Source organism: Rhinoraja longicauda, chromosome 15, assembly GCF_053455715.1.
Source record: "Rhinoraja longicauda isolate Sanriku21f chromosome 15, sRhiLon1.1, whole genome shotgun sequence".
Classification (NCBI taxonomy): Eukaryota; Metazoa; Chordata; class Chondrichthyes; order Rajiformes; family Arhynchobatidae; genus Rhinoraja; species Rhinoraja longicauda.
In genome coordinates this window covers 35,326,610-35,351,480 of record NC_135967.1, presented here as the reverse complement: position 1 = coordinate 35,351,480, position 24,871 = coordinate 35,326,610, and the positions used below count along the sequence as shown (strand labels likewise).

Genomic DNA, 24,871 nt, shown 5'->3' with positions numbered 1-24,871 from the left:
TCCCAATAGCATGACAATACAACTACTAAAGTTGTACGGTAGCGCAGCGGTAGAGTTGCTGCTTTACAGCGAATGCAGCGCCGGAGACTCAGGTTCGATCCTGACTACGGGTGCTGCACTGTAAGGAGTTTGTACGTTCTCCCCGTGACCTGCGTGGGTTTTCTCCGAGATCTTCGGTTTCCTCCCACACTCCAAAGACGTACAGGTATGTAGGTTAATTGGCTGGGTTAATGTAAAAATTGTCCCTAGTGGGTGTAGGATAGTGTTAATGTGCGGGGATCGCTGGGCGGCACGGACTTGGAGGGCCGAAAAGGCCTGTTTCCGGCTGTATATATATGATATGATATGATATGATAAATTGGTTACATTTTGGTAATTCTCAGGACTGGTCAAAAACCAAATACCTGCAGATTCTGAAAAACCAATAAAAAAACCATGTGCCAAAAATACTGAACAGTTAATATAAAGAAACAGCATTAACGTTTCAGGCCAGTAATCTTTCATTCGGGTTCTAAATACCTAAACACCAACCTCACTTCGATCTTCTCAGTCGATGCCTGACCTGCTAAGTTCTGCCAACACTCTGCTTTACCTCAGATTTAATCCTCCTGACTTGGCCAGTGCCAGAATAAACAACCAAAGCATTAAGTGTGGAGACTTTAATCTAACTACTCTGTAAAGAATTTAACTAAGCAACTTGCTAACCTTTGACAATGGCCTAAGGAACTCCTGCCATGATGTCCACAACTGATGCAACCACAAATCCTTATCATACCAAGTTAGAGCCTTTTCAAAAATGTGTCACCATGACCAAGTAAAAACACAGGATCCCACACAGATGCAGCCCAGATGTTTCATGCACCATTCAAAATTATTTTATCGATTTTAAACCAAGGTTACAAACTAGCCTGGAGACAAGTGATACAGGCATTGGTGAGCTGGGCATTGGTGAGCAAGTTATAGCTCCATGGGTAATCTTCTGTCACTTTGCTGACAGTCAAGGATAAACTTGCAGGGCAGGAAATTGAATAGATCAGCTCTCTTGTTTTTGGTGTATTTTGTGAATAGGACACCATTGGACAATATCCTTCCAGCATGCATGTTCAGTTCTTGCTCCAAAAAGTGTTGCCACAAAACATGCTTATTGCTAAGTAGTCTGCTTGTATTTTGTTGTACAATTATTCATTTATTCCAGTAAAACGAAAGGGTTAATAATGAGATGTATCAAAATCCATTCATACACAAGCACTTCTATTAGGTCTTGCTAGGAAATGAAGTGCTAAACAAAATTGAAATTTTCCAATTTGTCTCCAAGATAAAATCATCTTGGCATGTTGATCTTTTTCACACGTTAGAAATACAATAAAAGGTTTGATTCTCCAAGTTAACAATTTGATTCTCATTTTAGTTCCTCAAATCCAAATGTCTGTCTTAATTATCTTTATCAGAATACAAAATCCCAGTGTTAACTAACTTGGTTGCATTGGTGTCTTTCTTTGCACTGTGCAGCGCCAGCACCAACTCCTCTTTTTCCTTTTGCAGGGCAGAAACTTCACTCTCAAGGGATTTGATGCTGTCCTAGAAAACATCAAATACGTTAATGAAACATTTGTTATAAACGAGTAGGTGTATTACACAGTAACTGCACAATACTTGCAAAAACATACAATTTCAGCTAAAACGTTCGCAAAACAATACAATTCACTTTCTCATTAAGGCTTACCTGATACACAACATGAACAGGCTCCATTTCACAGTCACCCTGGGACATTTTCCGAGCGAGTTCTTCTTTAAGTGCCAGTACTTTATTCAACTCCATCAACTCTTTTGACATTTGTGCATGCCTCAGCACATGACTGGCCACAAAAGGATCAGAATCCCTGTTTTCCTTGAAGATTTCATTCTCCTATGAATACAGAAGCATTTCTTAAGTCATCAAGCAGTGCTGCTGAAGGCACATTCATACAAGGTTAATACTGCAATACGTATTTGAAGCAGTGTCACATAGAAGACTAAGCTCTGTATGTTTAAGTGCTGCTACACCAGTTGCATTGTTATTTTCTTCTTAGTGGAAGTTTAAGAGGAAAGTTTAGTTAAAATTCCAGAACATTTGTATGCCTAAAAGCAATAGTTCTATGCAAACTTTCAAATGCTTCTCCAAAAGGATAATAGAACGAGAACAGATAACACTTTATGTCATAAAATAGACAAAATATGATCACTTACATTCATATTTTCTTCCACATCTATTCCCTCCAGTTCAGGTGCAAATTCTTTACATTCACTCTATACACAAAAAAAACCAAACAGAAACATTTAGGTTTAAGTTGTTTCCGATTAGGCGTGCCCTGCTTGTACAAGCCCAACCTTGCTTTTAATCAATTCTCCCAGATTTCAACTTCCAAAGTCTGATTCATTGGAAAGGCAACTTCCTTCATGATCCCAATTTTATGTCTCTTCAGAATATTACAAAATCAGGTACAAAATACAATTTTGGGGTTGGGTGAGTAATTTGCTGCTTCTCTGTGGATTGTCACCTTGCCATGGTGGAGAAGCTAGTGTGGTCCTGAGATCCTGAGAGCGATGACGTCTGGAGCTATGCTTCAGGTAGGGTCACCTATGGCGGTAAGGTCGAGGGTGAGGTCCCTGACAAAGAGCAATCCAACCAAGACCTCAATGGTGAAACAGGCAGAGGGTGATGGCTGACTTTAGTGGAGCGTCACAACGACTGGGAAGGCGGATGAAGGCTGCAGTGGGCAGGTGCTATAGACGGGAAGGTAGACGCTCCCACCCCCACGAGTCTTGGGCAGATGAGGCTCGTCAGCCTGGGAAGGCAGTCCATCTAGGAGGGGGAAAACTTGGTGCAGTTCCTTCTTGTCAGCACTGGCAGAGGACTTCATGCAAAGGAAGCACTAAGGTAGTCTTGCAATGCTTAGTCCTGCAGTTTCCCACTTCTCTGTTGCAGAATCTCTAGGATGTAAGGTGCCAAGTTCTCTCTCAAAAGCCTCTGCAAACTGTTGTTCGAGGTCTGGATGGGGCATCTTGCTGACATCGATGCAGGGGTTCCCCTGCTTTTTGGTTCGGTAGAACCTCTTTGGTTGCAGCCTGATCTTGCAACATACCAAGGAGTGGTCTGTGTCACAGTCCGCGCTGTGCTAGGAGCGTGTGTGGAGAACGTTCTTGTGGGCGGCACGTCTGACTAGGATCAGATCCAGTTGCTGCCAATGCTTTCAGCGTGGGTGCCTCCAGGAAACCCTGTGCTGCGGCTTTGTCTGGAAGTACAAGTTGGCGATGCACAGGTCATGGTAAATGCACAGCTCGAGCAGTCGCTGTCCGTTCTCATTCATTTTGCCCACACCAAACTGCCCAAGGCAGGAAGGCCACGATTCATGGTCTGCGCCCACTCTGGCATTGAAGTCTCCCAAGAGAACAAGTTCTTCCTTGCTGAGGATGCTGCTGATGATGGATTAGAGGTTCTTGTGGAACTCGTCCTTTGTGTCTGATGTGGAGGACAACGGAGGCATGCACGCTGACAAGGGTGACTGGGCCTGCGGTGGTGTTGAGGTGGAGAGTCAGGAGTCATTTGACGTCAGCACTCGGACGTCTGAGCCATTTCTGACTGGTTCCACCGTGCTCAGCAGGCAGTTCCTTACTGCGAAGCCGACTCCGTGCTCTCTGGGCTCGTCAGAGTCCTTCTCCTGCCAGTAGAACGTGTAGCCCTTCTCCTCCAGTGTGCCCGAGTCTGCCAGCCTTGTTTCCTGAAGGGTGGCTATGTCTACGTTGAGTCTCTTGAACTCATTGTTTATGACAGCTGTTTACCTGGAATCGCTGATGTCCTGTGGTTTTTTCAGAGGCCGGTCATCGTTGTCCAGACTCCAGACATTCCGTTCCCAGTTTTAGAGCTGGTTTCTTTTGATGTTTTCTTTTGTTGCCAGGTGCGATGGTTGCGATCTGCTGTTCAGATGGTTTCTAATCTCCGTGCACCCAGCGAGGATAGCAGACCGTGGCGGGGCAGCACTTTATTGGCTGGGGGCTGCCCAGCTTGAGGCGTGCAGTAGCTGTCCAGCGAGATCCAAAAATCACTCCCACCATCGGGAGCAACCCCAGGCGCCTCGCTTTACGCCAATCTAGCGATGACATATAACCGGTAACTGTTGCTCCCCATGTTGTGTCGACGCCGCAGGCGATGCTGGAGTGTCCTCTCCAGGTTGTAGGTGTAGGTTTGCAGGCGAGTGATTCACCCCAGGCATATCATGTACCTTGCTTGCTCCATGGAACAGCAATTCCAATATAATCAATGCTGCACCCCAACTGCATGATAATACAACTGCTGAATTGGTTACAATTTAGCCATTCTATGGATTGTCAAAAAAAGTAAATACCTGCAGATTCTGAAAATACCTGCAGATTCAGATCATAAACAGCATGAACATTTAAGGCTAGTAATCTTTCATCAGGTTCTAAATACCCAAACACTAACCTTGCTTTGATCTCTCGTTGATGCCTGACCCCCCAAGTTCTGGCAGCACTCTGCTTCATCTCGACTTAATCCTCCTGACTTGGCCAGTGAGGATTAAACCTAGCTAACCAACCAACCATTAAGTGTGGAGACATTAATCAAAGTGCTTCTCTACAAAGATCTTAACTGAACAACTGGGCTAGTCAACAATTTAGCCAAGTATGCCAGAAGATCAACATGAGCACAGCTGCTAACATTGAAAGCTTTTCTTTTGTAAACTGTTGGGTTTATTGGCTCCTCAAAGCTGAGAATCCCTTCAGGAGATGATGTCAATCCATTTGAATGGCCAGCCATAAGGTGGTTGTGTCTTTCAGTGGCAGTTGGGCAGCTTGCATTGTGGATTTTGGTTATGGATTTCAGACACAAGCAAGTAAACTATGGTGGGTGCGAGAGTCACCTCTTGACATGGGACTTTGGTCATTAAATGCTAAAACAATGTTTGATGGTAGCTTATTCATTTTCCAATTACTTTCCTGCATAGCCTCATGAATTTTTGTACAAAATAAAACTGATCTGACCATGTCCAAGGCAGCCTCTGTGTCACTGCCTGCATTCCATGCCAAATCCTAGCTAACAAGAAGTGGCCGAAAGTAAACTGCCCTAAACTAAACTAAAGAAGGGAGTCCTGGTAGTCCTGGAAGGATGAGAGGGGATCTTATAGAAACATACAATTATTGAGGGATTAGACATGCTAGATGCAGGAAACATGTTCCCGATGTTTGGAGAGTCCAGAACTAGGGGCCACAGTTTAAGAATAAGGGGCAAGCCATTTAGAACAGAGACGAGGAAAAACTTTTTCACCCAGTTGTGAATTTGTGGAATTCTGACTTGAAAACAAAAAGCAGCTGAATATTCTTGAAAGATAGGCACATCTTTATTCTCACAAGAATATTCCTTTTTCCTTCCCAAGAATCCCAGGTTTATAATTCCCTGGCTCCAATGTCCACTATGTAGGCAACTTGACACCCGGTCTCCCTCCCTCCAAAGGCAAACATTGTAATGTGGCAGAACACAACACCTAAAGTTGTGCTTAAACTAGTACCCTGAATGACCAAAGACTTCAAAGTTCTGTGTAAGTCCACAAACTGTCAAAAAGATAGTTCCGTAATTAACCAACGCTCAGAAAACCCCCCAATTTTAGCTGTCAATGCTTCCATTTAAGGAATGCATGAGAGATGTCCAAATGACCCAAAGGTTGCAAATGGTCCATTCTTGCTTTCATTTCTTAAGCTAATCACCCATTGAGTTAGTTGGGGCCAAGGAAATGGTTTATAAGTTTAAAAGCTTTGATATTACATTAAGAAACGTGTATAATTTAAGCATCATCTAACAGATCGTGACACTAGCGATAAAGATTCCTTCAATCTATTATTGTTTATGTCTCATCCCTAAACAGCACTTAACTCTCACCTCCAGATCAGTAATCATTTGCTGCAGATCACGTAAGGCATCAATTTGCTCTTTTGCCACTTCAATGGGTGAAGTTTCAACTAGTTGGTCCAACTTGCAACTGTTAAAGAAATGTGCAATAAGAATGTGGAAAGAGAAAGTGATAAACGGGCATGGCACTTCAGGAGGCAAAGCAGCACATGTGGCAGTCATAATAGGGGATATTTGAAGGTGGGTACATTGTGATAAGGAGTTTATGATGAATGTGCAGATTACCAACAGCTATTTAAAAATAGGAACAAAGGTATCAGACAGCAAAACTTTCAAAAGGAAGGGTAGCAAATCTGTTCAGCAGCGGGACAGTTATTATTAACCAAATACATCAAGCAGCAGTGGTGGTGGTTGGGAGGGGGGGGGGGGGGGGGCTGAAGCAAAGCAAAGCAAAGTAGAAATTGTCTTAGCTCAAATCAACTTAAACATGCGAGTGACAAGATGTCACAGCAAAAGGCGCAAGATATGCAGTCAGAGAGGGATAGGAAGGAGCAAGAGTTGAACGACTCACGACAGTCATCTACCAGAGAACACAAAGCAGGAAATAATTCTCAGCTGACAAATTAGCAAAGTGCGATTATTATAAATGTATGTAAATATTTAAGACTACACCAAAATCCCAATATATATTTGCCTTTGAATTGGTGACTCAAGATTTTAAATATTGAAAGATGCCACTGAATTATACAGATACATACGTGGCATGCTTCGAAAGTTCACTCAGCTTGCTCATCAGCTTTTCATTCACCTGCTCAACCTAAACAAAGTGACAAAAGTTCAGTTATTAATCACAAATATGCACCTGACAATTTAAATGTTTTAGTTACCCACCTCTCCTATACTTAACAGTAAAAAATCTACACAAACCTCCCATTTCAATTGTAACACTTTCTCTCACAAGGGACAAGTGTAGGTGGTGAGAATTATTACAACATGCAAATGAAAAACAGGAGGGGTGTCAGTTACAGCCAAGAGTAATTATACAAAAGGGAATCTGATGTGTTAATTACACGTACAAATAATACTTTAAAAAAAGGAACATGTGCTTGGAGAAATTACTTTAATGACAAGATAAGAAAGCTACACTCAAAGTAACGTCCAAACATCGCGCCACTGTGACAGTTGGGAGTCGGGTGTGGTGTTCTCATGGTAAATGGGAAGAATCACACATTTGCAAAATATTCATATTGAGAAATGTGGTCTTACCGCTATAACCCTTTCACACATTTGTGTTGTCTGGCCAACAGCTTCACGAAGCCCTTTGCTCAAATTTTCTACCTCTGCCCTCTGTATCCTTGCTGCTTCCACAACAGATTGTCGATTTTCAGATACACCCACTCTAATTAAATAAATATTTCTCTTATTAATTTCCATAATATGTAACAGCCAGACAAATCCAATAGGAGCTGTTAACTGTCACAAATGACTAAACAGATCTGTCTTTTGTGTTATTATTTACAAAGGATCACATATTCTAAAGAAAATTAACTTGCCAGCAAAGTTGACAAAACAATTCTTTCTAGTGAAACTGAAAGGAGCCCGAGTTACTACTATCAAAAACTTTAATTACATATGTTAGCCGGACAAGAGTGAATAACATTGATACAGTGGAGGATCACGATTTTTAATAGCTACGTCAAATCATTTTGCATTCTTTACAAAATAGCACTGTTAACAGAAAAATAAAGAATATTCAATATATGTAATAAAAAAGGAGTTGCAGATGCTGGTTTGTACCAAAGAAAGGCAAAATGCTGGAGTAGCTCAGCAGATCAGGCAGCATCTCTAGAGAAAATGGATAGGTGACATTTCGGGTCAGGACCTGAAGATGTGTTGTAGAAAATAGGTGTAGGAGGAGGCCATTTGGCCCATCGAGCCACCACTGCCATTCATTGTGATCATGGCTGATCATCCATAATCAGTGATCTGTGCCTGCCTTCTCCCCATATCCCTTGAATCCACTAGTCTCGAGAGCTCTATCTATCTTTTAAATTCATCCAGTGAATTGGCCTCCACTGCCTTCTGTGGCAGGAAATTCCACAAATTCACAACTCTCTAGGTGAAAATGTTTCTTCTCACCTCAGTTTTAAATGGCCTCTCCTTTATTCTTACACTGTCATTTCCTTACAGCGTCTCACCCTCTCCAACTTTTGGAGTAGTCTCCTCCTCAGCCTCCTCGCCGAAGACTCATCCTGACTCAAAAAGGCACCCACCCATTTTCTCCCAAGATGATGCCTGACCCGCTGAGTTACTCCAGCATTTTGGGTCAAAAAATAATATTCATTCAATTGTCCCTTTTCTATTGCAAACCATTGTAGCACATGGTATTGGGGGTAGAGTACTGACATGGATAGAAAATTGGTTGACAGACAGAAAGCAAAGAGTGGGGATAAATGGGTCCCTTTCGGAATGGCAGGCAGTGACCAGTGGGGTACCGCAAGGTTCGGTGCTGGGACCCCAGCTATTTACGATATACATTAATGACTTAGATGAAGGGATTAAAAGTACCATTAGCAAATTTGCAGATGTTACTAAGCTGGGGGGTAGTGTGAATTGTGAGGAAGATGCAATAAGGCTGCAGGGTGACTTGGACAGGTTGTGTGAGTGGGCGGATACATGGCAGATGCAGTTTAATGTAGATAAGTGTGAGGTTATTCACTTTGGAAGTAAGAATAGAAAGGCAGATTATTATCTGAATGGTGTCAAGTTAGGAAGAGGGGATGTTCAACGAGATCTGGGAGTCCTAGTGCATCAGTCACTGAAAGGAAGCATGCAGGTACAGCAGGCAGTGAAGAAAGCCAATGGAATGTTGGCCTTCGTAACAAGAGGAGTTGAGTATAGGAGCAAAGAGGTCCTTCTACAGTTGTACCGGGCCCTGGTGAGACCGCACCTGGAGTACTGTGTGCAGTTTTGGTCTCCAAATTTGAGGAAGGATATTCTTGCTATTGAGGGCGTGCAGCGAAGGTTCACTAGGTTAATTCCCGGAATGGCGGGACTGTCATATGTTGAAAGGCTGGAGCAATTAGGCTTGTATACACTGGAATTTAGAAGGATGAGGGGGGATCTTATTGAAACATATAAGATAATTAGGGGATTGGACACATTAGAGGCAGGAAACATGTTCCCAATGTTGGGGGAGTCCAGAACAAGGGGCCACAGTTTAAGAATAAGGGGTAGGCCATTTAGAACGGAGATGAGGAAGAACTTTTTCAGTCAGAGAGTGGTAAAGGTGTGGAATTCTCTGCCTCAGAAGGCAGTGGAGGCCAGTTCGTTGGATGCTTTCAAGAGAGAGCTGGATAGAGCTCTTAAGGATAGCGGAGTGAGGGGGTATGGGGAGAAGGCAGGAACGGGGTACTGATTGAGAGTGATCAGCCATGATCGCATTGAATGGCGGTGCTGGCTCGAAGGGCTGAATGGCCTACTCCTGCATCTATTGTCTATTGTCTAATTGATAACATTGAATTTCTGATTACGAATAGTAGCCCCAATGATATTAATCCTGTTTTGCACAATGCTACCCATTTTAAACAAACATATACCTCTCCCAATTTAGGCCAGGAGATTTATATCTATCAGGCCAATCTGTTAGGCCACTTGAAGCTCAAATTAATACAACCTCATAAAATTTAAGCCTCGGGACTACAAGTCTTAACCCAAGTATTTAAAAACATTGCTTATTCCTGGAAAATATGAAATGCAACAGGTGTACATTAATTTTACTTATGCATTCACTCTTTAGTATATTTGGAATTGCATTTTTGTTCCAAATTCCAATTTGCATATTGAATTGCGGTTTATTTGGTTTTCAATAAATATAAATAAGAAAATCTAAAGATAATTCAGCATCTCTATTCAACCCATGCCCCAGCGGTATATTTTGTGGTGTTAATTGATAGAAGATGGCATTTTTTACATGTTATAGGCCTGTTATGCCGCTGCAAGTAAGAATTTTATTGTTCCATTGTTGGCATGCATGACAATTAAATACTCAACTCTTGAAGAACCAAAAGCAAAAACCAGTGAGCAGACTAAATAAAAATTACTGTTTAAATTACTAAACGGATTTAGTATACAGGTTCCATATACTTGGCTTACCCATTGCTCATCTGAACTGTTCTGCCATGTTCTTGAAGCAACAGCACTTGAAGTTCCTGTACCTAAACCAAGCACAGTAAGTATTAGGCCCCCATCTTTACATGTAAATACCGCATTCAAAATAGAATAACCTGAAATAAAACTAGAATCACACACAAGAATGTTTCATTTAATGGATGCCAAGAGAACCAAAGAATAGTCAAATCTGTGTAGAAACATAGAAAATGTGTGGATTGATTCTCTTCTCTGCAGAATGCAATATGACAGTCAAGATTATGCGAAGCCAGAAATTGCAACTACAGCCATAAATACAATTAACTAAAACAAATTGTCATTACCCAATAACTTTTGCAGCCCAGCGGCACCACTGGTCATGCAGTTGCCTTACTGCTCCACCAACCCAAGTTTGATTCTGACCTCCTATTGCACCTGTGCAGAGTTTATATATTCTCCAAAACTACATGAGTTTCCCCCAGGGTGCTCTAGTTTCTTCCCCACATTCCAAAGACATGCTGGTTGCCCGTTTACTTCACTACTGTTTATCACACCCAGTGTTGACGTGAAGGGTATACGAGTGAACAAAAAGATTAAGTGGGGGAAATGGGATTGACCCAAGAACCAGCATAACTCCCAAATGGCATCATAGGTTGCAAGGAATTATGGAAATTCTGCTTGTCCAAAAAACCATTCATTATACAATTTTTGTATCTTGCACTTGGAAGTCGGTTTAAAATGTTATGATTATTTTGATCTTTTTGGTTCAGTTTGCAATTGTATTATTAAAACAGCATTAAAAATCTTTATATTGACTTGCATTTGGTGCTCTGCAAGGGAAACTGCCTCTTTTTTGAAAGTATGGATATTAAACGAAGGTATTTATTCACAAAATGCTGGAGTAACTCAGCAGGTCAAGCAGCATCTCAGGAGAGAAGGAATGGGTGACGTTTCGGGTCGAGACCCTTCTTCAGACTATTAAACAATATCATCAGTAAACGATATTTAACACCAGTGGATGTAGCCCCATAGTGAATTCTACCTGTTGTTTAAGGCGTTGTAGTTCAGCCGCCTGGGGATCAAAGTTAACCACAGGCTTATTCTTTATCTTCCTTGCTCTGTCAGCATAACGGAGTGTATTTAGAGTCTCCTCCAGATTTGAATCAGCAGGACTGACACAAGCTATCATCAATGTGTGGCTGTTTCCACCAAGCGAGTCTGAAAGGACAAGATCAGTCAGACGACTTCGGTTGAAAAATTCAGCCCATGATAATCAAAAACAAATATTAACCACAAGGAGCAAGTTCAATCACCTTCCTTCCTATATTTGAAATGGAAATATCAAGGAGCGCAAATAGAAATACTCATTTGGAATAGACACACATACACACAATAAACCTTTAAAATCAGAGTCTCACCTTGAAGCAATCGTGTTAGCTTTGAGTCACGATATGGTACAAAACCGTTGCGATTATTCTCATCTCCTAGTGCACTGATGACATTGCCAAGGGACAACAATCCACGGTTGATATTAATCCCTGTAACAAGATTATATTAGGACATCCACAGAATACACAACACAAATCCTGCAACTCAATAGGGAGCTTCTGCTCCTTGGAACAAATGTCAATGAGAATGGTTAAGCTAAGTGATCCAACAATCCTGAGATCAAGACTTGTCATCTGGAGATTTCACTACAAAATCTAGTTCCCCTGCTCAACAGCACCGAGGGAGAACCTCAGACAGTTCAATGTGACAGCTCATCATAATTTTGCCAAGACTGGTGAAGCATAGAAGCTTTAACGACTGGAACAAAAAGAAGGTAAAAGTAGCCAGATAGGATCATCCTCGACTTTGCTGTTTATTTTCCCCACATTGTCAAGTGGATGCTCGTCATAGTCATCGAGTGATGCAGTGTGGAAACAGGTCCTTCTGCTCAACTTGCCCACATCAGCCAACATGTCCTAGCTACACTAGTCCCACCTGCCTGCGTTTGGTATATGTCCCTCCAAACCTGTCCTATCCATGTACCTGTCTAACTGTTTTTAAACATTAGGATAGTCCCAGCCTCAACTATCTCCTCTGACAGCTTGTTCCATACACCCACCACCATTTGTGCAAAAACGTTATTCCTGATTCCCATTAAATCTTTTCCCCATCACCTTAAACCTTTATCCTCTGGTCCTCGATTCACCTATTCTGGGCAAGCAAATCTGTGCATCTACCCGATTTATTCCTCTCATGATGTCAGACATCTCTATAAGATCACCCCTCATCCTCCTGCACTCCAGGGAATAGTGTCAATAGTCAATAGTCGTTTATTTGTCACATACACATAAATGTGTAGTGAAATGAAACATTACCCGCAGTTGAACAATAAGACCAATGAGAATAATCAATAAAAATGCAATAACACATACAATCACAACTAACACCAAACAAAAAGAAATATCCATCACAGTGAATCTCCTCCAGTCCCCTCCTCACTGTGATGGAAGGCCAAAATGTCTTTTTCTCTTCCCTGCCGTCTTCTCCCGCGGTCAGGCTGTTGAGTTGCCACGTCGGGGCGGTCGGGGCTCCCGATATTGAAGCCCCCGCCGGACGGTGAAAGGTCCACGGCCTATTTCAGGCCGCGCCGGACGGTGAAAGGTCCGTGGCGGGCCGACCCAAGCCCCGCGATTCGGGGCGGGCGAACATGCTGCCTCTGCCGCAGCTCCCGATGTCGGCCCCCACCCAGGGGCCTGCGGGCTTCCGACGACCAGGCGGCCCGCGCCGGAGCCTCCGGAGACGAATCGCAGCCGCTCCCGCAGCATCCGCAGGCAGCCAGCGCCGCAGGTGGTGAGTCCGGGCCGCGGGCTCTGCAAACCAGAGCCCCAGGTGGTCCCAGGTGCATGGCCGGTGGTAGGCCGCAACGGGAACGGAGACACGACACAGAAACAAAGGTCGCGTCTCCGTTCGGGAGAGAGAATTTTACAGTTCCCGTTCCCTCCCCACCCCCCCAACAAACATAACATATAAACCCTACACCATATTAAAACTACAATTCAGACAAAAACAACAAAAAACACAAAAGACAGACGGACTGCAGGCAAGCCGCAGCTGCGACGGCAGCGCTGGCTCCTCCCAGCCTACTCAACCTCTGCCTATAGCTCAGACCCTCTAATCCTCATAAATCTTCTCTGTACCCTTTTGACATCTTTCCTATAACATGGTACCCAGAACTGAACACAATACTCTAAATGCGGTCTCACCAACATCTTGTACAACTGCAACATGACCTCCCAACTTCTATATTCAATATTCTGACTGATAAAGGCCAATGTACCAAATGCCTTTGTGACCACCTTATCTATCTGCAATGCGGCCTTCAAGGATCCATACACCTGCACTCCTAGATCTCTCTGTTCAACAACACTTCAGAGCCCGACCATTCACGGTCTAGGTCCTGCCCATGTTAGACTTCCCAAAATGCAACACTTCACATTTCACTATTAAATTCCATCAACCATTCCTCAGCCCACCTGGCCAATCGATCAAGATCCTGCTGCAAGAAAATTGAAGCCACAAAAAAAACAAAAAACTTGGTTCTCTTTCTTAAAAAAAATCACTCCATGAAATTTGGTCAGGTTTCCTTAACTTATAAATCATTAGTGAGAGGGGACAATCTAGGGAGAGGGGAATATCTGAAAGAAATACACATTTGTAAGTTAAATAGTCCCCAATGTGTAGGGAATGAATGAGAAAGTAGGATAAGAAACTAGTATATACAGGTGATGGATGGTCAATATGGGTTAGTCAGCCAAAGTAGGCCCGTTTTCATGCTGTATCTCTACAAGAAAGGCCTCAGGCAGGTGGCCAAGATAGACCATCCACTTCTTGTTGAAGAATGCAAATGATCAGTCCTGTCCATGGCATTCACAAACTTGACTTGGTTAATGCTCAGAGGGGTTCTTAGGATTGTCGTATCAGATCAGTTGTTTCATTCCTCATCATCCATGAATGGATATGGCTGTACTGCAAGGGTTTGTTTTATCTATCGCTAAGTTCTGCCGATTGCATGTTGATTTATTTACATTTAGTTCTTTGTGAGAGATTCACAAAAATGGCCAGTTATTCCCAGTGCTGCTCTTGACCTCCTCATCCACATTGATTAAAACAAGCTTTGTTGATTATTTGTTATATGCTGAGGGATGGCAGCTATGTGCTGGAATACGCAGCCAGCATTGTGCCAACAAATCTTTCTTAGAAAGTCAACTGAAATCAAATGTTGAAAACTCAGTTAACGTTTAGATCCTCTCTCCATTTGGGCCTGTGAATTAATTCAAAATGGTTGCCCATGACTTACAACTGACCAACTGCAAAGAAGAACCCCAATTTGAAGATCTGACTTGGACTCAGTGATTTAATATATTCAAATAAAAAGGAATGTTCTATGAAATACTTGGAAACATAAAAAAATCCCAACTCAGAATAGCAGAGTCAAAGTACTCGTACTGCCACATATGTCCCCTTATTTTATAGATAACATTTTTCAGGATAAAATTACCTTCTTTCAGGCGGTCACCTTCAGCTTTGGTTTTCTTTTGCCGCTCTGACCCTGCCAGATCTACCAGATGGAATTTGGAATGGATGTAGTAGTTTCTGTGAAAAGGTGGACAGACAGTTAGTACTTTGAAGCAGGCATATTACAACACTTGCACATTTACCATTTAGGAAATCTATTAATTCAACCAACAATATTTACTTGTCACTTTTCTTTCTCTGCTCGACAGCAATAGTGAAGATGGCATGTGATCGGGATGACTGGGAGTTCATAGCTGTTGCAGCGACTGTCCTTATAGAATTCCCTTGCTCCAGGCATCCCACCATATCCACGGCAGTGTTTACATTCTTTTCTATCAGTCCTACAATCTGAGAGAATTAAATTAAAAAGTTTTACAAGAAAGGAATTTTTAAAAAGTGTTCAAAAAATCAAGGGAAGTTGAAAACAACAGAAACATTAACACGTACAAACCAACACGACTAGAATTCAGATCTGCAGATTATTCTCCAGAATGTAATTGCCCTTTAGAGCATTTATTTAGAAAATGAATTGCCTCCGCAGAATGTCTGCTATTGTCAATTTTAAACAGACGTCACCAGTTCAAAATGAGGCATCAGACAAACAGATTAGGTATGTAGAATGTCAAAGCATTTATATATAGAAGGCACATACTGGCAATTGTAAGGAAGGAAATGTCATGCATACCTTTATTCCATCTTTGGGATCTTCTCTAATGTGGATCTGTGATTTTCCCCGAGATGTATCCAATAAATCCAAAATCTCCTCATTATAGATCTTTAGGACAATGAAAAGTGTAATTTCAACATAATTGTAATAGCTTCAAACCGCGGCCTTGAAAATGCATCAATTTAACACTCCCCCCCCCCCCCCCACCAAAAATGAAACAACGGTTTATCTTCAATACTAAATTATACAAGTTTCCACAAGCAACTCGTAACCAGTGGAAAGGCAGTTTTCAGAGTGATAATTTCCAACAAGCAACTTATTATCTTTGCCCATTTTTCATTCAACTCCTTCCTTCCCAAACAACAATTCTACTTCTAGGGCTACATCCCTGTCCCACAAAACTTGGTTTGTTGCCGAGTGTCTGTTGCCACATTGCTCATGATCGATTTGAAAAATACACCATCCCTTGCAATTTATTCAAGTTAGGAAGCTTCTATAATGTAGGGTACAGGATGGCACCCAAAACATGGCTAAGAATAGGAATTAACAGGCCCTTTTCAGAATGGCAGGCTGTGTCTAGTGGGGTGCTGGTGGATAGTTAATGTAACCCCACTATTTCAGAAAGGAGAGAAAACAGGGAACTATCAACCAGTTAGCCTGACATCGGTAGAGGGGAAGATGCTCGAGTCGATTATTAAAGATGTCATAGCAGCACATTTGGAAAGGTGTGACAGGAACAGTCAAAGTCAGCATGGATTTATGATAGGGAAATCATGCTTGACTCATCTTCTGGATTTTTTTTTTAGGATGTAGCAAGTAGAATGAATAAGGGAGAGCCAGTGGATGAGATGTATCTGGGCTTTCAAAAAGCCTTTGGCAAGGTCCCACACAAGTGTGTGCAAAATATATATTGGGGGTATATATATTAATGGCTTAGACGAGGGAATTAAATGTAACATCTCCAAGACACAAAACTGGGTGGCAGTGTGAGCTGCGAGGAGGATGCCAGGAGATTGCAGGGTGACTTGGATAGGCTGGGTGAGTGGGCAGATGCAGTACAATGTCGACAAATGAGGTTATCCACTTTGTTGCCAAGAACAAGGCAGCAGATTATTACCCGAATGGTGTCAGAATAGGAAAAGGGGAGGTGTAACGAGACCTGGGTGTCCTTGTGCATCAGTCACTGAAAATAAGCTTGCAGGTAGAGCAGACAGCAAAGAAAGCAAATGGCATGTTGGCCTCATAGCAAGATGATTTGTGTATAGGAGCAACGATGTCCTACAGCAGTTGTACAGGACCCTTGTGAGACCACACCTGGAGTATTGTGTGCGGTTTGGTCTCCTAATTTGAGGAAGGACATTTATGGAGGGAGCGCAGAGCAAGTTCAGGTTAATTCCCGGGATGGTGGGACCGACATATGATATTCACTGGAATTTAGATGAGGGGTGATCTTATGAAAACATAAAATTCTTAAGGGATTGGACAGGCTAGATGCAGGAAAAATGTTCTCCATCTTAGGGGAGTCCAGAACCAGGGGTCACAGTTTAAGAATAAAGGGTAGGCCATTAAGGACTGAAATGAGGAAAAGCTTTTTCACCCAGAGAGTTGCATTTCTGTGGAATTCTCTGCCACAGAAGGCAGTGGAGGCCAATTCACTGGATGTTTTCAAGAGAGAGTTAGATACAACTCTTGGGGCAAACGGAATCAAGGGATATGGGGAAAAAACAGGAATGGATTCTGATTTTGGATAATCAGCCACGATCATATTGAATGGCGGTGCTGGCTCGAAGGGCTGAATGGCCGACTCCTGCATCTATTTTCTATGTCTCGAGCACAGAGGCACTGTGGTCTACTATCCTCCACTCATACTTAATATGATTATGCCTAATGCATAGGAGGATTGTCACTGAATTATTTTTTTTAAATCACTGTACCTGTGTAGACAAGTCAAGCCAATTTTATTTGTAAAGCACATTTAAAAACAACCCACATTGACCAAAGTGCTGTACATCAGTTCACGTACTAAGAAACGAACATACAATGGCACACAAACATAACAGCACATACATAAACAGTTCAAGCGCCCCCTCAGAGGACCTCAAACGCTAGGGAGTAGAAATAGGTTTTGAGCCTGGACTTAAAGGAGTCGATGGAGGGGGCAGTGCTGATGGGGAGAGGGATGCTGTTCCACAGTCTAGGAGCTGCAACCACAAAAGCGCGGTCACCCCTGAGCTTAATCCTAGACCGCGGGATAGTGAGTAGCCCTAAGTCGGCCGACCTGAGGGACCTGGAGATAGAGTGGTGGGTTAGAAGATTTTTGATATGGGGGGGGGGGGGGGGGGGCATTTAGGGCTTTGTATGTGAATAGGAGGAGCTTGAAGTTGATTCTGTACCATACTGGGAGCCAGTGGAGAGAGGCCAGAATCGGGGTGATGTGGTCCCTTTTACGGGTACCCGTCAGGAGTCTCGCTGCGGCGTTTTGGACCAATTGCAGGCGGGACAGGGATGATTGGCTGATCCCAGTGTATAGGGAGTTGCAGTAGTCTAGGTGGGAGGAAATGAATGCGTGAATGATTTTTTTAATGTCGTCAAATTGGAGGAAATTACCATTAAGAAAGTACCATTGAAAATGTAAGCGGTGAGAATTTAAGCGGTAGTCAAGGGACCATGAGAGGCAACAGAACTTAGAATTATGCGTTGCAAGGACACAAGGACATTTTTCAGAAATTGTCTTAATGAATCCACAATCTCAGCCTTCCCTCACCTCTAGATAGGAGACCTTTAATGCAAAGTCATTTTCTGAATTATCTTCGATCATCTTAAAGAGCATGTTTATTACTCTTGGAATGACACCAACACCTGGATCTCCCTCCTGTCCAGATGTGAATGTGCCACCCATTGAATAGGTCTTTCCAGAGCCAGTCTGTCCATAGGCCAGCACTGTAGCATTGTATCCTAGAAAAGTACAAGAGATTAAACAAAAAGGTCAACGCTGTCATAAAGGACACAATAAGTAATCATCAATCTTTAAAATGCTTAAAGACTTGCTTGACAAGAGTCTGATTGTAAGTGGATATTCTTGTAAACTTTAAGGAAACAAAATTGGAGTTGGCAGAAAACTAGCATTCATGTCGATCCAAGAGCACCCACCAATTCAAAACTTTAATGACCACCCAGCCCCCAAGTAAGTACGCTTGCTTGTTGACAGATTTAGAAGAACAAAGGAGCTAATCACTGACTTGAGCAAGCAGGATGGAGTACACACCCCAGCCTGCATCAATGGGGCTGAATGAAGATGGTTGGGAGCTTCAAAGTCCTAGGTGCAAATAAGGACAACTTGACCCAGCCCAACCACATGACTATTACAGTCTAGAGAGCACACCAACACTTCTACTTAGACAATTGTGGAAACCTGGCAGGTCCCCAATGTCTCTTCCCAATTTCTACAAAGTACCATAGAAAGCAGAGTATCAGGATGCATTACAGCCAGGTATGGCATCTACTCTGCCCAAGACCTCGAGAAATTGCAGAGATTTGCAGGATGCAGCCCAATTCATAATATAAACTAATGTCCCTCCACATCCAAATCGACACTGCATTTCACGATACCTCAGGAAAGCAGCTAGTCATTCTCTCTTCCCCCTCCCTCTAGTTTGACAGAATTTTCAAACACTTGACAGCAAGTACCACCAGATTCAAGAACAGCATCTCCCCACATTTAGCACACTTTTGAACAGATCTTTCATCACCAAGGATATATTCCCAATCTACCTCGAAGATCTAGCACTTTAACCCTACATTTTCTTTGTAGCTCTAACAATATATTCTGCACTCTTTTTTTTGCATTACCTGTTGTACTCATGCAAGATCTGCCTGGTGTGGTACGCAACGTACAGTTTTTCCAGTGAATCTCGATAAGTCTGACAATAAATCAATGTCAATACTGCTAACTACATTTTCAGATTATTAGAACAGGATGTGTTCTTATAAAAGTTATCAAATATGTGACAGGTGGAAGAGTCAAAAGATTTGACAAAAAGCTGCCACCAATGGTAATCAACAAGCAACACAAAAACAAAACTTCAAGCTTTTCATTAATATGTATAGTAGAATGTTAGTACCTTTGAATATTCCCTGAATGAGGGGATCAACAGTGACCTTAAACACTTCTTCTTGCTCAGCACACGGATCAAAGACATAATCATATGAAAAACACTTGTTTACGCCCAAAATCACCTGTAATAAAGAAGGAAACAAAAGCACACCACATGATGAAAATAACATTAGGTTCGTTCTTGCCCAAATATTTCAATCTTCTACCGAAACACCAAATCCACACGATCTATTAAACTACAGAATTGTTACCCGTGGCTCTCCTGGTGTAAATGTTAAGCACATCTGACATCCTTCCTCGATTTCTTTGCGTACAAGTGGTCGACAGCGCAAGGCCACTCGTACTGGAATTACCTTTTCTTCTTCTCTTACCATTCTGCAACAGACAAGATTGGGTCGAATGGCCAAGTGCACATTTTATCTGAAACATACTCATCAGATGCAAACATTGAAGTAGTTAATGGAACTAACTAGACAGGGGTTTGGGGAGATAAATGTGATCAAATTAGCCAATTAGCAAATCAAAGTCTGACAAGAGAAAGTGCAAAAATGTAAAAAGCAGTTCAGAGGTCAAGTAATAATTGAGAACATTTAAGAACAAATGTACATACTAATTTGTACAATCATTAATAGAATGGAAAGATTTGCATGTGGGAAGAGGAACAAAAAATAAGATCTTCTGCTTGATATATTTTACTGCCACTATCCTACTTTACAGTGCATTAAATTCAAATTACAACACACATTAAGAGTGAATCAGCTCCATGTTGTTTTGCCCACTCTTCATAAATTTTAGATAGATTGGAGCCATTGAAGCAAAGTGCTGTTGATGTACTTGGATTTCCAAGAATTAAGATCGTCAAAAATTACATATCCAATTGAGAGTACAGGATAAAATGCACCGTAATTTTACATTTGGAGGTGCCATCTCATATTTAATATGTTTGTTGCATCGTAAAATATGAAAGTAACAAATCAAAAAGACATTGCATAAAGTACGCAAGAATGTCATCCACAGCTACTGCAGTGACGTTTTCAAAGATACTCTCCATACAGCAAAATTCAGAAAGCCAAGGGGACATATGACTAACTACATTGTTGATCCTCTAATACAGATTTTTAACATTCCATGTACCCTTTAGAGAACATGCTTCTTGAGCCATTAAGTCCTTGGATAAAGCAGTGAGCATCTGTCCCAGACCACCAGAAGGTTATACTCAGGTTGCTATTTCCTCATTGCATTTTTGGACTATCGAGTGCTCTCTCAAGCCAAGGTTTGTCACTGTTCATACAAGTTAGGGTTGCTCTGCTTTATAGCAATAGACAGTTTGCATTATTAAGTACTTCATAGGCAACTTGAGATAGCTGCAGGAAAAGCAGCACAAAATAAATATATGGCTTCACAGCAGAAATATTGGGTATTATGCTCCACTGTGGGCTAATTCTGGAATATCAAAAAGCTTAAGATTTTGCAATGTAACTGGGGACATTTACTAACGTTTATAGGTCGTGGAAATACAAAATATTTCACCTTTTCCTTCACGAGGGCAGGACATGCAGGGGGTGGGGTTGAAAAGAGAAAGCATGAATAATTGGACTAACATCCAATTATTGGTTGGCCTTCACTGCGAGAGGGTTTGAGTTTAAGAACAAGGAGGTCCTACTGCAGCTGTACAGGTGAGACCACACCCGGAGTATTGGGTGCAGTTTTGGTCTCCTAATTTGAGGAAGGACATTATTGCTATTGAGGGAGTGCAGCGTAGATTCACCAGGTTAATTCCCAGGATGGCGGGACTGACATATGATGAAAGAATGGGTTGACTGGGCTTGTATTCACTGGAATTCAGAAGGATGTAAGGGGATCTTATAGAAACAAATAAAATTCTTTCCTACATTCTCCCTACCCTTACCTATTGATTGGGTGGACTAATTTGTCCTTGTGTTATTTTGTGCCATTTGTCATAGGGTTCTTTGGGACCTCTTTCTATGGTGATGACATTTAAGTTTAAGATGCTCTTTTGATGACAGATGATAAGTCAGATACCAGCTGCAGAACTCACAAATCACAGTTCCTTGGGACTTGTAATAACAAGGAACTGCGTTTATACCAGAGAAAGACACGTATGCCAGAATAATTCAGCAGGCCATGTAGCATCCCTGAAGAACGTGTATAGGTGACGTTTTGGGTTGGAACCCTTCAGACTAATCTGAAGAAGGGTCCCAGCTCAAAACATCACCTGCCTATGTTCTCCTGGGTTGCTGCCTGATCTGCTGAGCTACTCCAGCATTTAGTGCCTTTCCTTAGGGCTTAATGATAAATAGCTTACTTATATTTTACAGTTCCTTCTTTTTGTTTTGGTACACAGGAGACCTATTGCAGTGGCTCTGGTTAGATTTCAAAAGATATTCATGCAAAGCCTTTAAGGTTATGGATACCAGTGGTGGAGGGATTTAAATCAGCTCATTTAAATGCTGAAATTGGAAGACAATGAAGACTGGGAGTGTAGTCAAGCTGGATGAAGTTAAGGAGAAAAGGATGGCCAAGGGTTTGGCCTGACAAAATAATATAGCAGAATCACAGAGGGGGAGCAGTGAGAGATAATGTTGCTGAACTCTCATCAGAGAGAGGAGAACTTCTTCAAAGTAGACATACCTTGAGGAGATTTTGCAGTGGAACAGACAAAAATTGTCAGAAAGAAGTGCAGATGCTGGTTTAAAATCAAAGGTAGACAAAATGCTGGAGTAACTAAGGTACATCTAAGTAAAATAATATGATACATCTACCATAAACATAAATGGCTCCTACAAAGCCAATAAATATTTCAAACAGAGCCAAATTAGTGAAAGATTTCAAAAACATTTCTGGAGAGAGTTAAGAGTTTGCAGTAAGGAAACCAAACAAACGATTCCAAATAATTGTAGGATACTGCCTTTGGTTGGGCGACTGTTTAAGGGGATGCACTAGAGATTACAGATGAAAAGAAACTCAGCAAGATGCAGTGATTTTCAAAAATCTGAAATCAAATAAAATATTTAATTCAAAAGGTTGGTATACAAGGCAGAGAGCCACGAGAGGCCTCTGCAATGTAAATAAGGCAACACTTGATTTTTAACTGCAAAAGGGAAAGAGGCTGAAATTAGAATGTGGGGAACTTAGGGCATTTACCTGAAATAGCAGTTAGCACGTAAAATTAAATTAAGCCACGTGGATAGAATAAATTAATGTGAAAAAGAAGAATTGCAGATGCTGATCTACACCAAAGATATACACAAAATGCAGTGGGACCCGCCGAGTTCCTCCAATGTATTGTCTATCTTCGAATGAGTTTGGATACAGAAATTATAGTTCCAGGAGCTTTGTCCAGAAGCAATTAAATTATGAGCAACCCACCAGACCGGCTGCGTGCTGGTTAATCAGCCAGTCCTGCTAAATTACTTAAGCATTTTGTGTCTATATAATGGTTAATCAACCAGGGCAAAAAAAAATCTGGTTCAAGGATTGTACTCGAGTTGATTAGCGTACTTAATCAACACTACAATCTTAGAATCCATACTAATCCAGAAAATGATGCCCTGGTCATTGTACCGGTTCTCATTAAAGGGAAGCATAGAAATAAGGTGCAGGAATAGGCCATTCAATATGATCATGGCTGATCATCCAACTCAGTAACCTGTACCTGCCTTCTCTCCATACCCCCTGATCCCTTTAGCCACAAGGTCCACATCTAACTCCCTCTTAAATATAGCCAGTACAAGACAGTACATTTCAGGGGGAAGATTGTTCAGCGGCCTAACATGATAAATGTGTAGCTCGGCATTCAAAGGCCTTCTCTGCAAGAAGGAGACGGGGAGCCAACGTACTCTTCCCCTTGCCCAGCCAGCTCTTTCTTGCCTTCGGTCAAGCAGTTGCAAATCCCCACCTTCAGGTTATTGTCGTTCCCGTGGTTTGCAGCGCCGTCCCGTCCTGTCTAGCCCGCGCTGGGTTGTTGTTCTCCCTCCAGTCTCAGCCTCTCGCTCCAACCGCCCGCCCGCCGCTCAAATCCTCCGCCAGCCGCGCTCAGCCAACCAGCGGCCGCCTGCACCGGGCGTGATGACGCACAACGCTCCTTGCGTCGGTTCATTACGTCGCGGGCGCGTGGCGGAGGGGCAGCGGCGGTCGCCGTGGAAACGGTGCTGGTCAATGACAGCGGATGGAGAAGATGGCGGCGACAGTGGCGAGAGTCATGGAGTCTGAAGAAGGGTCTCAATCCAAAACGTCACCCATTCCTTTTCTCCAGAGATGCTGCCTGTCCCGCTGAGTTGCTGCAGCATGTTGTGTCTATCTGGAGTTACAGAGCCTCATAGGCAGCGTGGAAACAGGCCCTTCGGCCAAACTTGCCCACGCTAACCAACATGTCCCATCTACACTGGTCCCACCCAAAGGTACTAGAGGAGCAAGATGAACCACTCCTTCGAAATCGCGTGTACTGAAGTGTCGTACAACTTTGATTTAAAGCAACACTCTATTTCTCTCTTCATCTTATGTTTCACATGATGTATATAAACCATAAAGGCGAATAAACTGTGAAACCATTAAACTATGAAAATAACTGCAGATGCTGGTACAAATCGAAGGTATCACAAAATGCTGGAGTAACTCAGCGGGTCAGGCAGCATCGCAGGAGAGAAGGAATGGGTAACATTTCCAGTCGAGACCCTCTTCGTACTGATGTCAGGGGAGGGGGCGGGACAAAGATAGGATGTAGTTGGAGACAGGAAGACAGTGGGAGAACTGGGAAGGGGGAGGGGAAAGAGAGGGACAGAGGAGCTATCTGAAGTTAGAGAAATCAATGTTCATACCGCTGGAGTGTAATGTGCCCAAACGAAGTATGAGATGCTGTTCCTCCAATTTGCGGTGGACCTCACTATGACAATGGAGGAGGCCCATGACAGAAAGGTCAGACTGGGAGTGCGAGGAGGAGTTGAAGTGCTGAGCCACCGGGAGATCAGGTTGGTTAAGGCGGACTGGACGAAGGTGTTGATGAAACGATCGCCAAGCATCTGGAACAGCGAATATAATAGATGAGGTTGGAGGAGGTGCAGGTGAACCTCTGCCTCACCTGGAAAGACTGTTTGGGTCCTTGGATGGAGTCGAGGGGGGAGGTAAAGGGACAGGCATTACATCTGCGGTTGCAGGGGAAAGTACCTGGGGAGGGCGTGGTTTGGATTGGAAGGGACGAGTGGACCAGGGAGTTACGGAGGGAACGGTCTCTGCGGAAAGCAGAAAGGGGAGGAGATGGGAAGATGTGGCCAGTAGTGGGATCCCGTTGGAGGTGACGGAAATGTTGGAGGAAATATATATACACACACATATATATATCTAGTTTCTTATGATTTCCTCTAATTATTTATTTAGCAACATTTTTCTTTCAATCTGTCTCTCCTCTTTCTCCCTCTCCCCCTCTCTTGAAAAATGAGTTACATGCATTAACACGATCCTT

General features: G+C 42.6%; 1 protein-coding gene across 1 annotated transcript in view; it reads right to left on the bottom strand.

Annotated features, from left to right (window-relative positions):
• LOC144600412 (chromosome-associated kinesin KIF4-like) overlaps positions 1-23,576 on the bottom strand; it is a 40,672-nt gene extending 17,096 nt beyond the window's left edge. Inside the window, exons 1-16 of the mRNA XM_078412005.1 lie at positions 23,312-23,576; positions 19,644-19,767; positions 19,400-19,514; positions 18,043-18,233; positions 15,297-15,386; positions 14,793-14,959; positions 14,595-14,689; positions 11,467-11,586; positions 11,091-11,266; positions 10,055-10,116; positions 7,166-7,298; positions 6,658-6,716; positions 5,930-6,029; positions 2,227-2,286; positions 1,724-1,906; positions 1,475-1,578 (exon numbers count right to left, since the gene is read on the bottom strand). Of these exons, the coding sequence (XP_078268131.1) occupies positions 1,475-1,578; positions 1,724-1,906; positions 2,227-2,286; positions 5,930-6,029; positions 6,658-6,716; positions 7,166-7,298; positions 10,055-10,116; positions 11,091-11,266; positions 11,467-11,586; positions 14,595-14,689; positions 14,793-14,959; positions 15,297-15,386; positions 18,043-18,233; positions 19,400-19,514; positions 19,644-19,766 (1,778 nt within the window). The 5' untranslated portion in view covers position 19,767; positions 23,312-23,576. The remainder of the gene's footprint in view (positions 1-1,474; positions 1,579-1,723; positions 1,907-2,226; positions 2,287-5,929; positions 6,030-6,657; positions 6,717-7,165; positions 7,299-10,054; positions 10,117-11,090; positions 11,267-11,466; positions 11,587-14,594; positions 14,690-14,792; positions 14,960-15,296; positions 15,387-18,042; positions 18,234-19,399; positions 19,515-19,643; positions 19,768-23,311) is intronic.
• Between the last annotated feature and the right edge of the window lie 1,295 nt (positions 23,577-24,871).